We start from the raw sequence: 14,306 nt of genomic DNA on the forward strand, positions 1-14,306 counted from the left end.
TTCGAAAAAAATTGACAGGTCTAGATCAGTTAATTTATTTAAATTATCATTGGTTTTGGTTTATTGTTTGTTGAATGAGTCAAGAGTATGTACAATTAAATACAATGTGTGAGACGCTTGTCTTTTGTGATATTTGTTCCATCCGTCATGTCATTCATGATACTGTATAATTTGTTTAAGACCCATCGGTGAACTCTTGTACCAGGCAGAGTCGACTTTCCCGGAGTGGTTTATTTCCACAAAGAAAGGGCTCTCTGGGTGAAGCATGGATGTTGGCCGGTTGTCACTGTACTTCTTGTAGCAGGCCAATGGATTCTGATTTTGTTCATCAGGGATTGCATAGCTACGGTGCTTCCTGTGGATGCCACTTGGGCTTTCTCCAGAACGGGTCTTTGGCTGACGCTCAGAGGTAAATACCAAATATTCTTCTTTGTTGTCATCTTTAAGGTCGACTTCCCCCATCACACCTGAAGGTACCTCTCTCCCAGTTCCCATCCTGAAACAGAGTGTTCAGAAAGCCCATATTGAATGTACGAGGCTGATTCTGTTTGACAAGCCGAGAGAACCTGCTTGATACATAACATCAAGGTCCTTGTCTGTTATCTCGTCAGCGACCCGGGGTTCATTCCCCTTTCCTTGTGTTTTTATTTCTTTTTGTTTTGATTTCAGCACTAATCTGGATTTTGGAAATTCATCACTTTTAATTACGCTGGACACATAAGCTTTCTTTTTCAGGTAACGCTGAAAGGAAGACAGAAAATTCCTGTGAGATGAGGGTTCGTACTCTGAACCATCTTTCTTGCCAGCTGAAATGAGGAACTTCGGCATGAGGTGACGAGAGGTGAAATTGGGTTTAACGTCCCGTCCAAGATTATTGCACTTATATAGCGACGTGCATGCACGTGTGTGTGGCTGCTTGTACTAGTCCGGACTGATGCCGATTTATAGTGCTAGCTCACTGAGATATCATGCCGCAGTTTAACATGAATACCCCACTCAGACACAGTATACTGACTCCGAGCCGACCAGTCCTTATTTTAGCCGCTTAATGCCGGTCAAGCCGAAGACCCGGGTTCGATTCCCGACATGGGTACAATGTGTGAAGCCCATTTCTGGTGTACCTGCCCTGATATTGCTGGAATATTGCTAAAAGCGGCGTAAAACCATACTCACTCATTCTGACAGGGTAACAACAAGTACCATATTTTAACGTCTTTTGGTATGACGCGGCCGGGGATCCAACCCCGGACCTTCCGCTCTCCAGGCAGACGCTCTACCACTAGACCACGGAGGCGGTATTGGACATGAGGTTATCGAGAACAATGGGTTCTATTTCTACAACTGGTCTTGAAGCCCTCAGGTCGTAGGCAGTCTTCTTTTTGATGTTTTCATTTTCTTGTTCATCAAGAAATCTGTCAACATCTTCACTGCAAACTTTGTAGAAACGTTTGGAAGGAGCTTCTTCATGTTGTTCAAATATACTAAATCAGTTGAAGCTAGTAAATGGACAATATCATCCATCTTCACTTTGTTGTTTCTTGACTAGGATTAATGCTTGCCTTTAAATGCGACTATGCTTCCTGTAAAAGGCGACTAACGGGATCGGGTGGTCAGGCTTGCTGACTTAGTTGACGCATGTCATTCATTTAAACTGTGTGGATCAGTGCTCATGATGTCAATCACTGGATTGTCTGGTCCAGATTTGATTATTTACAGACCACCGTCATATAGCTGGGATAATGCTGAGTGCGGCGTAAAACAACAAACCGACCAACCGACCGACTAGGCTGTGCAGAATATAATCCCTTTCAGGGGGAGGTAATTCAAGTACAGGGTAAAGGGAAGTAACTCTGAGTGGCAAGTAATTCTGGCAAAGTGTTATTTTCACTGCAGTGAACATATCACGTTTCGGTCACTGCTGTGAAATATTACTTTTCCAAATGACAGAAATCTCAGTCTTTCACACTAAAGTATATAATAAATAGAGTTATCTGTGCAAGGCCAAGAGTATATGCTTTTAGTAAAAGCCAACAAAATATATGTGATGTTACAATACTAGAGCTAACTGCAGCAATAAATAACTTTCTCCCACTTACTCATACATTTGACAAGATCATTTGACCTGCATTTTTCTATTTTTTACACAAATTTGTCTGGCCATAATAAGAATTAAGAAAGAAAATTTATGGATGTCAACTTCTTTATTATGAGGAACACAGCATTTTGGAGTATATGCCTCAATATGCAAAACACTGAAGGCTCGTTGTTTGTTGTTTTACACCTCTGTCATAAATATTCATCATTGCAATATTTCATCATTGCAATAAATCATAGATGCATCTGAAGACAACCAACTGCAGGACCGAAGCCACACGGCTATCAAAGTCAACTGTCCAACAGGCAGGTGCACAGTCTCAACACCTCATGCATAAATCCAGTCTGTGTTGCAAAGATCAATCAGTTGATGATCAGTTGATCGATCAGTTCTCATCTGCACATTGTGTCTCACAACTCTGCAGATCAATATCAATCACATTGTCTGTTTATTTACAATCTCATGCATAATTAACATGTTCATTACTCCATCAATCACAGTGCTAACAGTCATCAGCAGGCATCAGTAGGACTCTGCTAATGCAGTTTTTGAAACCAACGACCAAACCTGGGTCTAGATTTTCAAAACATTCTTAGGGTTAAGATTATCATAAAGCTATCATGAGCACATCATACTCTGTCGTAGCCTATTTTTGAAGCTATCAATGTCCTAAGATAATATAAGAATGTCATAAATCTTAAGATAGCTCCACACCTGCCTACGTTTATTTTTCATCTTCATCCAAGATGGAGCATGCTTTGCCATAGATATATTTAAAACTAGAATGCGTTTTTACTCCAAAACATATGTCTTCCTCCTAATTTCTTTTAATACATTAGGTATGGTTTGTTTGTTGTTGGACCAGACAATCCAGTGATTGACATCATGAGCAATTGGGATCGATGACATGCATCAACTAAGTCAGCGAGCCTGACCACCCAATCCTGTTAGTCGCCTCTTACGACAAGCATAGTCGCCTTTTACGGCAAGCATGATTTGCTGAAGACCTATTCTACACCAGATGTTCACGGGTCTTATAACACATTAGTTCAAGTCGATACTGTAAATGTGTTTGCAAATCCATACAACATATGACAGTAATAAGATAATTTCCAAAATGAATCTTATCATAAAAACTTATATCATATCTTTGAATGTAAGTTGTTAATATTAATCTTAACTAAGATCATTTTGAAAATCTAGACCTAGGAAATCAGAAACTGGGAATCTGAAATAGATTCTGCTGCATGCACTGATGCAAATTCCTCTTTGTATCTATCATTTTCTATGCTTTTAGATCCCATGAACCAATAACCAAAGTGTCTGAGTCACAGCGTCTATTTATCTCCCAGGAGTCCGCTGTCCGGGGCAGATTCCCAGATGAGTTTCTGAACTTGTTTAAACTTTGGGGATGCGGCGTCCTTCGTCAAGGCCAGCATCATACTCTCACTGGTCGTCAGAAAAGCACCAGCCTCCTTCATTCGATCAAATGCATACATTCTGGAAAAAAGAGAAGCGATTGCTACAACCAAACCTGTCACCTCCCATGTAGTGGTAATGCAAGGTTGGTTGGTTGGTTGGTGGTGTAACACCGCACTCAGCAATATTCCTGCTATATGACGGCGGTCTTGAAATAATCGAGTCTGGACCAGACAATCCAGTGATTGACATCATGAGCATCGATCCAAGAAAATGGGATACGATTACATGCATCAATCAAGTCACCGAGCCTGACCACCCAGTCCCGTTAGTCGCCTCTTACGACAAGTATGGGTTGCTGAAGACCTATTCTACCCCGGAACTTCACAGGTAATGCAGGGAGACAGATTTAAAGTGTCTCCTGATTATGAATTCTCAGAGAAGTTTTGTCAGATTTCAGAATGTACAACAAACCACATTACATGATATTTGTCATATCACAATCTTACTGCCTGAGAAATTCATAATAATACATTCAGAAAACCTTGTTAATCCTATTATCAATTGCAAATTAACTGAATCAATTTCATTAATGTGTATAATCACAACTGACGAAATTAAGGCTTGTCTTTTTAGTTGGCTTTTATGACAAAAATCAACACAATTTTTTAAAGAGAGCATGCCGTTAATATAGATCTCTGCTGCTCTGTATGCAAACCTTTATTGTCCAGATTGAAAAATGTGATTGCCTCAATATTGCCACAATAATTCCATGCATGTATACCCGTGAAGATTCCGTGGTAGAATAGGTCTTCAGCAACCCATGCTTGCCGTAAAAGGTGACTATGCTTGACGTAAAAGGCGACTAACGGGATCGGGTGGTCAGGCTTGCTGACTTGGTTGATACATGTCATCAATCCCAATTGCGTGGATGGATGCTCATGATATTAATCACTGGATTGTCAGGTCCAGACTTGATTATTTACAGACCGCCGTCATATAGCTGGAATATTGCTGAGTGCAGCGTTAACGACAAACCAAACCAAACCATGCATGTATATTAAATTTATGTACCCAACTTTTCACACATAAGATACAAGTATGGCTCAATTAATCCTGAGTTTAATGTATTTGAAATATTTCTTTATCAGAGAATTTTCAACAATATTTTACGATTATCAACATCACAACGAATTAAATCTTTATCCGACAGAAATTGATGCAACTGTTTGTGTATTTTGAAAAAGATCAAACGACAAAGAGAACATTAAATATACTAGAAATCTAATTATCATCAGTGAGTGAGTGAGTGAGTGGTTTAACGCCGCTTTTAACAGTATTCCAGTTATATCACGGCGTGTCAGCTTAATGTGGGAGGAAAGCCCGAAGTGATGCAGATCTCAGACGTTTACCACATCCGTGAAACCCACGAGCCCCGTTCCCCTTAACTTCCCAGAAACAGATAGAGAAGCAGGTAGCACCCCCGGAAGAAAATGAAAAACGAAACTGAACAAGTGGGCCTCAACATGTAACATGCATCCACTGCACACTCGAATGTAAAGAATATGATAACTTGCAAATATAATGAAAAAGTCGAAATATAGATAGAGAACACTTACTTTTATAATATACTTCAGTGTGACTGAGTTTCCCAAAGTTGAGAAAAGTGACATTTTCAATATATCCCCTTTCTCATCACAAATGAGAGAAACATGATATTTCACGACACATGGAATATTCTATTTTTTAAGAAAATCACAATTACATGGGGTGGGGAAACGTCCATCTTGTTAGGTTGGGAGAATTAACGTTTCAAGGTTTTACATCTGTAATGGAAAAATATAATTTTCCAGTAGACAACCACAAAAAAAAGTATATAATTAATAGGATACTCCATGTGTTGATTGAATCTGATGTTTCTCTCATCGAGTGATGGAAAAAGGAGATACTTTCACAAATTGATAGCAACAAGTGAAAAAATCACCTTTCCCCTGTCACGAAATATCCTCTATTACTTAATTAGTTGCTGAAAGTAATTGCTTTACAGTGCTGGAAACAGTGTTAATATAACTGCAGTGAAGTGCACATTTTGTTTAAATATAATGCTATTTGTGAAACTATTTGTGCTGTCATGTTGTTCTTGGCAACATTGTTGTTCAGTTGAGATGGATTGGTTTGTTGTTTAACGCCGCACTCAGCAATATTCCAGCTATATGACGGTGGTCTGTAAATAATCGAGTCTGGACCTGACAATCCAGTGATTAATATCATGAGCATTGATCCATGCAATTGGGATCGATGACATGCATCAACCAAGTCTGTGAGCCTGACCACCCGATCCCGTTAGTCTCCTTTTATAACAAGCATAATCATCTTTTACGGCAAGCATGGGTTGCTGAAGACCTATTTTACCCCGGGTCTTCACGGGTCGATGCCATTGTGGAGATATGTCACCCTAAAAAGCAATAAAGTAAACAACACCCCAACAATGAATAGCATCAACCAGTGGGCCCACACAATATACTCAGCACAACCCATGTGCACGCACATCCTACCCTATTGATACACTGGCAACACTGCCCCAATGTTGGTACAATGTTGGACTCTTGTCATGTTGCCAACATTGGACCAAGATGAAAATGCTGCGCAAAAGATCATGTTGGGCAAATATCATCTTCCAACATTGGCACCACGTTAAGGCTAAGCGTGACATTGGGCCAACATTGATCCAAAATCATTATGTTTGCTGCGTTAGCAAATGGGTGCAGGTCAGGGGGAGTTGCCTCCCTTGGATTATTTCAGTGAACACTCTTGACATGTATTTTGATGAGAACATATTTCTACACTCCTGTCATTATTGTAAATTTTACATTAAAGTGTTCATATATAACACTTCTCCTATCTGAGTGTATTGATTGCCTTGTTTTACTCATTCATTATATTTCAACAAATCACATCTTCCCGATACAAGGGAGTTAACTGACTGCAAAAGTCCAGTTTCCACCCTTGCCGAACTCGGCTGGAATTTCTAGGTTCAATCGTTGTGCCACCAGTATCTATTACGAGTTATATCCCTCCTATTTACCAATCAGATTCCACCTCTTCTCATTGCATCAAATCATATGAGCAACTTGATTAAAAACATGAAAAGATATTGAAAATATCTGTTAATGCCGAGTTGGGGGTACACACATTTTGCAAATCCTGCAATCGACCGACATCTGCACAGCAGTTTATGAACCGGATGTTGATTTCATTACGTGATTTTGATTGGACTATGCATAGACTCATCGTCCAACCAAAATATAACTCCGTAATCCAGCCTATTTGTGCAAGGGTGGAAACTGGACTTTTATTGTCATTTAATTCCCTTGCCTAGGGAAGATGAGCAAAGCGGTACAGGTTCTTGTATTCAGAAATCAGTTACTCATCTCACTATAAGCCCAGGTAAGCTTTGATTCTTAGCATGCGCAGATCCAGAGGAGGTGAGGTGAAATAGGGTTTGACTTCGCATTCAAGATTATTGCACTTATAAATAGTAATGTGCATGCATGTGTGTGGCTGATTGAACTATTCTCATGATGCAGATTTTATGGTGCTAACTGAAATATCATGCTTCAGTTTGACAAGAATACCCCACTCAGACACACTAGACTGACTCCCAGACAACCAGTCCTTGTTTAGCCCCTTAATGCTGAGTGTCAGACAGAGTAACAATAGGGATAGAATCCACGACCTTCCACTCTCCTGGCACAGGCTCTGCAACTGGACCACAGAGAACAATGCAGGGGTGCCATCTTCCCCATGCAAGGGAATTACCTGACTGTAAGAGTCCACTTTCCACCCTTGATGAATAGAGCTTGAATTTAGATGCAGGCATACAAACCTACTGTTTCCACCATACTCCTGGAGGAACACGCATCCACGATCACATGAACGCCATAGCTCCACTCTACCACGCCTACCTGTCCACCATACTCCTGGAGGAACACGCATCCATGACCACATGAACATCATAGCTCCACTCTCCCACCCCTACCTGTCACCATAGAGGAACACGCATCCACGATCGCATGAACATCATAGCTCCACTCTCCCACCCCAACCTGTCCACCATACTCCTGGAAGAACACGCATCCACGATCACATGAACATCATAGCTCCACTCTCCCACCCCAACCTGTCCACCATACTCCTGGAAGAACATGCATCCACGATCACATGAATGTCATAGCTCCACTCTCCCACCCCAACCTGTCCACCATACTCCTGGAAGAACACGCATCCACGATCACATGAACATCACAGCTCCACTCTCCCACCCCTACCTGTCCACCATACTCCTGGAAGAACACGCATCCACGATCACATGAACGTCATAGCTCCACTCTCCCACCCTTCCACCATACCCCTGGAAGAACACGCATCCACGATCACATGAACATCACAGCTCCACTCTCCCACCCCTACCTGTCCACCATACTCCTGGAAGAACACGCATCCACGATCACATGAACGTCATAGCTCCACTCTCCCACCCTTCCACCATACCCCTGGAAGAACACGCATCCACGATCACATGAACATCACAGCTCCACTCTCCCACCCCTACCTGTCCACCATACTCCTGGAAGAACACGCATCCACGATCACATGAACATCACAGCTCCACTCTCCCACCCCTACCTGTCCACCATACTCCTGGAAGAACACGCATCCACGATCACATGAACATCACAGCTCCACTCTCCCACCCCTACCTGTCCACCATACTCCTGGAAGAACACGCATCCACGATCACATGAACATCACAGCTCCACTCTCCCACCCCTACCTGTCCACCATACTCCTGGAAGAACACGCATCCACGATCACATGAATGTCATAGCTCCACTCTCTCACTCCACTCTCCCACCCCTACCTGTCCACCATACTCCTGGAAGAACACGCATCCACGATCACATGAACATCACAGCTCCACTCTCCCACCCCTACCTGTCCACCATACTCCTGGAAGAACACGCACCCACGATCACATGAACATCACAGCTCCACTCTCCCACCCCTACCTGTCCACCATACTCCTGGAATAACACGCATCCACGATCACATGAACATCATAGCTCCACTCTCCCACCCCTACCTGTCCACCATACTCCTGGAAGAACACGCATCCACGATCACATGAACATCACAGCTCCACCCTCCCACCCCTACCTGTCCACCATACTCCTGGAAGAACACGCATCCACGATGACATGAACATCATAGCTCCACTCTCCCACCCGTACCTGTCCACCATACTCCTGGAAGAACACGCATCCACGATCACATGAACATCACAGCTCCACTCTCCCACCCCTACCTGTCCACCATACTCCTGGAAGAACACGCATCCACGATCACATGAACATCACAGCTCCACTCTCCCACCCCTACCTGTCCACCATACTCCTGGAAGAACACGCTTCCACGATCACATGAACATCATAGCTCCACTCTCCCACCCCTACCTGTCCACCATACTCCTGGAAGAACACGCATCCACGATGACATGAACATCATAGCTCCACTCTCCCACCCCTACCTGTCCACCATACTCCTGGAAGAACACGCTTCCACGATCACATGAACATCACAGCTCCACTCTCCCACCCCTTCCTGTCCACCATACTCCTGGAAGAACACGCATCCACGATGACATGAACATCATAGCTCCACTCTCCCACCCGTACCTGTCCACCATACTCCTGGAAGAACACGCATCCACGATGACATGAACATCATAGCTCCACTCTCCCACCCCTACCTGTCCACCATACTCCTGGAAGAACACGCTTCCACGATCACATGAACATCATAGCTCCACTCTCCCACCCCTACCTGTCCACCATACTCCTGGAAGAACACGCATCCACGATGACATGAACATCATAGCTCCACTCTCCCACCCCTACCTGTCCACCATACTCCTGGAAGAACACGCATCCACGATCACATGAACATCATAGCTCCACTCTCCCACCCCTACCTGTCCACCATACTCCTGGAAGAACACGCATCCACGATCACATGAACATCACAGCTCCACTCTCCCACCCCTACCTGTCCACCATACTCCTGGAAGAACACGCTTCCACGATCACATGAATGTCATAGCTCCACTCTCCCACCCCTACCTGTCCACCATACTCCTGGAGGAACACGCATCCACGATCACATGAACATCACAGCTCCACTCTCCCACCCCTACCTGTCCACCATACTCCTGGAAGAACACGCATCCACGATCACATGAACATCATAGCTCCACTCTCCCACCCCAACCTGTCCACCACACTCCTGGCGGAACACGCATCCACGATCACATGGACGTCACAGCTCCACTCTCCCACCCCTACCTGTCCACCATACTCCTGGAGAAACACGCATCCACGATCACATGAACATCATAGCTCCACTCTCCCACCCCAACCTGTCCACCACACTCCTGGCGGAACACGCATCCACGATCACATGAACGTCACAGCTCCACTCTCCCACCCCTACCTGTCCACCATACTCCTGGAGAAACACGCATCCACGATCACATGAACATCACAGCTCCACTCTCCCACCCCAACCTGTCCACCATACTCCTGGAGGAACACGCATCCACGATCACATGAACATCATAGCTCCACTCTCCCACCCCTACCTGTCCACCATACTCCTGGAGGAACTCGCATCCACGATCACATGAACGTCATAGCTCCACTCTACCACCCCTACCTGTCCACCATACTCCTGGAAGAACACGCATCCACGATCACATGAACATCACAGCTCCACTCTCCCACCCCTACCTGTCCACCATACTCCTGGAAGAACACGCATCCACGATCACATGAACGTCATAGCTCCACTCTTCCACCCCTACCTGTCCACCATACTCCTGGAGGAACACGCATCCACGATCACATGAACGTCACAGCTCCACTCTCCCATCCCTACCTGTCCACCATACTCCTGGAGGAACACGCATCCACGATCACATGAACGTCATAGTTTCGCTCCAGCAGATCTAGTGCTGTTTGCTGTATGCAAGCTTGAGTCTCAATGCCACACAGGATCACTGACTTCAGATCTGGAACATGGTAAACAAATATCTACTCTAACCACGGCAACCAATTCTGAATTATTACAATTCCTTTCTTGACAATGAAACTAATACATTAAGAGAGATTGACAATTCCACAACCTGATTATCTGTTCAAGTGAATTTCATGAATGTTGATAAGAGCATTATGTTTGTTTGTTTTTGTTTGGCGGTCTGTAAATAATCGAGTCATGGCCACACAAATAGTTTCACAAATAGCATTATATTTTAAACAAAATGTGTTGTTGGTTGGTTGGTTGGTGGTTTAACGCCGCACTCAGCAATGTTCCAGCTATATGACTGTGGTCTGTAAATAATCGAGTCTGGACCAGGCAAACCAGTGATTAACATCATTAACATCGATCCATGCAATTGGGTTAACTCGGGAACTCAGGCCGGGTGGGTACTGAGTAGGACCCCGGTACCCACAGGACTACCCGAACCCATGGTTAGACACATGATATATTGTTTAATGACATAAAATCACTAAAACTACACTAATGTTCACATTTCTTCAAGATTATGAACGCATTCCTTCAGATGTTTGAAAAAGGATAAAACTTCAGTCAATTTCAGTATGCATGACCAGATAATTTTATAAGTGTATCTAAATACATTTTGCTTGGGCTACTGTCACACTACTCCCAATCAGGCATTTTGTACCTATCTCTTGAAACCAACAGTGGGTACCCGGGTAGGGTCGGGTAATATGGGTGTGAGTACCCCGTTAGTAAATCAGGACTCGTCCCAGCCCTACCTCTCATCTTTTTTATGTGTTCCTCAACCTCTGGTATGAGCATGGAGAAGCAGGTTTTGGGGAACACTTTGTGCTGGGTGACATCAAGTTCAGGTACGGTGGGGCCCAGACCTGTCAACATACGTAAGATTCTGTCATAGTGGAGTCTTAAAGGGGCACTGATCTAACGCAATTCCCCGGACTGGTTGTTGCCTTTGTTATTGTTTTTTCCCTGTGAATATCCGGATGATACGCAACGCAACTGAGCGTGACCAGAGACTGGGCTACCGTCTGCAAGGACAGCTAAATTGGAGGCTGGAGGCAATATTTGTTTTACGCATTTTTGAACACGGATTAGTTTAACCGTGATCTATAAAGATTTCGACAAAAGGCACATGTTAATTAATTTCTTCAGCCTAAACAAACAGACAAAAAGAACAGCGGAGCTCATCGTATGTCATCATTTGGAAATACCCCAGATGGTTATAGTTTAATAATAAAAAAAAGTATCCATGCAGTGAAAGCATTTTTGGATTTTGGATTGCGTCGATTATACGATTACTACTCACTTGTTGTCATCCACGTTTTCTGGTATAATCCTACACTTGTGTATTTGTCGTCATTCACTTGGTGCTCAGTTAATGAATTTATTACAGGTACAATTAGCGGTAGCACCACTTAGATTACCTGACAAAGGTCCCAATTGGCATTTATTGTGTCTGGAGTAATTATTCAATCTAAATCCAGGTTTGAAGTGAGGTGAAATGTGTGTTATGTAATATGCACGTGGCAGCCCAGCAAGAGGTGAATGATCAGTTCATTTCCTTTTTTTGTAAATCAACGGATCGTCCCTAGTCATCAAAGGATTAACAGAAAATACGTTGATTGATTAATCACTGTTATCTTGCGCAGTGGATATGTCAAAAGGGAGTGTTTACATGTCTAGGTTTACTAAAACAAAGGGAATACACTCATATCATGGCGTGAAGTGTAAAAACAACATACTTTGTTCAAAGGGTTAACTAATAATACGTTGATTGATTGCTCATTGTTATCTATCACTCAATGGATTTTTTTAGGTATCGTGGACGTTATGAAAATAGTTGTCACGTGGGCTTTCTCAGCCGACCCTTGAGACTTGACACCTACCGGTATGTGAAACACCTGAAACAATCTAAGTGATCAGTTGAGAAAGGAACACGGGTTATAATATCCCGAAACGATATATATCTTTAAAAATATTTTATTGTTACAGAGACACGTGACATCGAATAAGTTTCTTTGTACAGCTGCAGACGAGTGGGATATTGTTCCTTTGTGTGGATATTCACGGATACATTCCTTGTACAAGGAAGCTGCCCAAAATTTATATACACATAAATTTGGTAGGTTGTAATTATGGTATTTGCATTTTGTTTTCCTTCATTCGCTGTAGCATTGAACCGATTCGTTCTTGTTCCTCTACGTCTTGGTTGGGAAATTCTTCAGATTGACTAAAATTGATTAAGACGATCAAAAGGGCCTAACAACATCACAACAGATTATTATGTTGGATTAAAAGCCAAACAACATAGAAATGTACTTTTCAACGTAACATTTTCAGTCTCTTGGTGATGACATTAAACATCAAAATGTTTGGAATTCGTTATCATAATAATACAAATGGAAATTTTTTCAGTCACTTTGTAAAATAACTGAATATTTAGGCGTTTAATAAATTTGAAAATGTTACACATTTTGACAGTAAAAAAATATACACACTATAAAAAAAAGCAATGCTCAGGTGAAATATTTACTTGGGGTTGCAAGTCAAAATAGTGTAAACGAAAATCGCAAAATTACCAAGCAAGTGACTTAACAAAATTTCGTCACCATTACCGATGCAAAGATACCTACATTTCCTTATTATCTCAAAAACTGTATTTCATTTTGTTGATCAATGTGACCATGCGCCCTCATTACTACCGGTATCCATAAAAGTGACTAATGCGCTTACGAATGGCGCAGCAGAGGTGGCTAACTAGACTAGATTTCTGCTATACATCCGGGTACTCACTGGGAAAAAACAATAACAAAGGCAACAACCAGTCCCGGGGAATTGCGTTAGATCAGTGCCCCTTTAACATACTCTTACATCATTCAAACGGTGCAATCAGGACTTCTGTGTATCAGACGTATAAATCAAATCATCTTCTAAAACAAAGATTTCAGTTTGTCACGTCTAATGCTCTACGCATTTTAGTTATTTGGGAATATAAAACAAAATGCGATCATACGAAATGATGAGGATAATCCCAGGCAACCCTAAAAGGGCCCCCTCTATCACCTTTTGGATATTGCTCTGTCACCACGACCGGCATGTCAAGCGTGTTGGCAGCATTCAGCATTCTGTTTGCTACATTGATAATTTGTGGAAAGTACTGAATAGTGGGCCGGAACTTTTCCTGCATGTCACACAGAAATAATGTCGAGTTTTCCAGAGCAATCCTTCCCAATCTTCTAGAGGCCATGGTTGTGTTTATGCTTTAAGGTCAGTGGAGGTCAAGGACTAACGATAAAACGGAAACGAAACACGACCATTTAAAGAGAACTAGAACTAAGCAATCCTGCCGAATATTTTAAACAATATGTACATTGTAACTGTAATAATTATGATCTAAAACAATAGTGTAGCTAGTAATCATCTTTTCTCATTTAGTTTAGAAACATAAAACTACGTGTTTCGTTTTTGGATTTCAATAACACCGTGTGTCTTGTAAACAAGACAACTTATTCACTTACAAAATGTGATATAAGCAAATATTCATTTTCGTTGGAAAGTTTTAGTACAGAACTATTGTTGTATCAGTTCGGATGAATGTGTAGCAATTATATCATATAATTTCAAAGTATTATTACAATTTTAGAAATATTGTCTT

General features: G+C 42.4%; 1 protein-coding gene across 1 annotated transcript; it reads right to left on the reverse strand.

The window, feature by feature from the left end:
• Positions 1 to 2,199: 2,199 nt before the first annotated feature.
• On the reverse strand, positions 2,200 to 13,917 carry LOC139467096 (isochorismatase domain-containing protein 2-like). The gene is made up of 4 exons (XM_071248814.1): positions 13,715 to 13,917; positions 11,410 to 11,520; positions 10,508 to 10,640; positions 2,200 to 3,595 (listed from the first exon to the last, which is right to left on the reverse strand). Exons 1-4 carry the CDS (start codon positions 13,896 to 13,898, stop codon positions 3,433 to 3,435), a joined length of 591 nt encoding a protein of 196 aa, XP_071104915.1. The 5' UTR covers positions 13,899 to 13,917; the 3' UTR covers positions 2,200 to 3,432.
• Positions 13,918 to 14,306: the final 389 nt, after the last annotated feature.

The sequence above is a fragment of the Haliotis cracherodii genome, unplaced genomic scaffold, assembly GCF_022045235.1.
Source record: "Haliotis cracherodii isolate W230 unplaced genomic scaffold, xgHalCrac1.p SCAF_19, whole genome shotgun sequence".
In the NCBI taxonomy this organism is placed as follows: Eukaryota; Metazoa; Mollusca; class Gastropoda; order Lepetellida; family Haliotidae; genus Haliotis; species Haliotis cracherodii.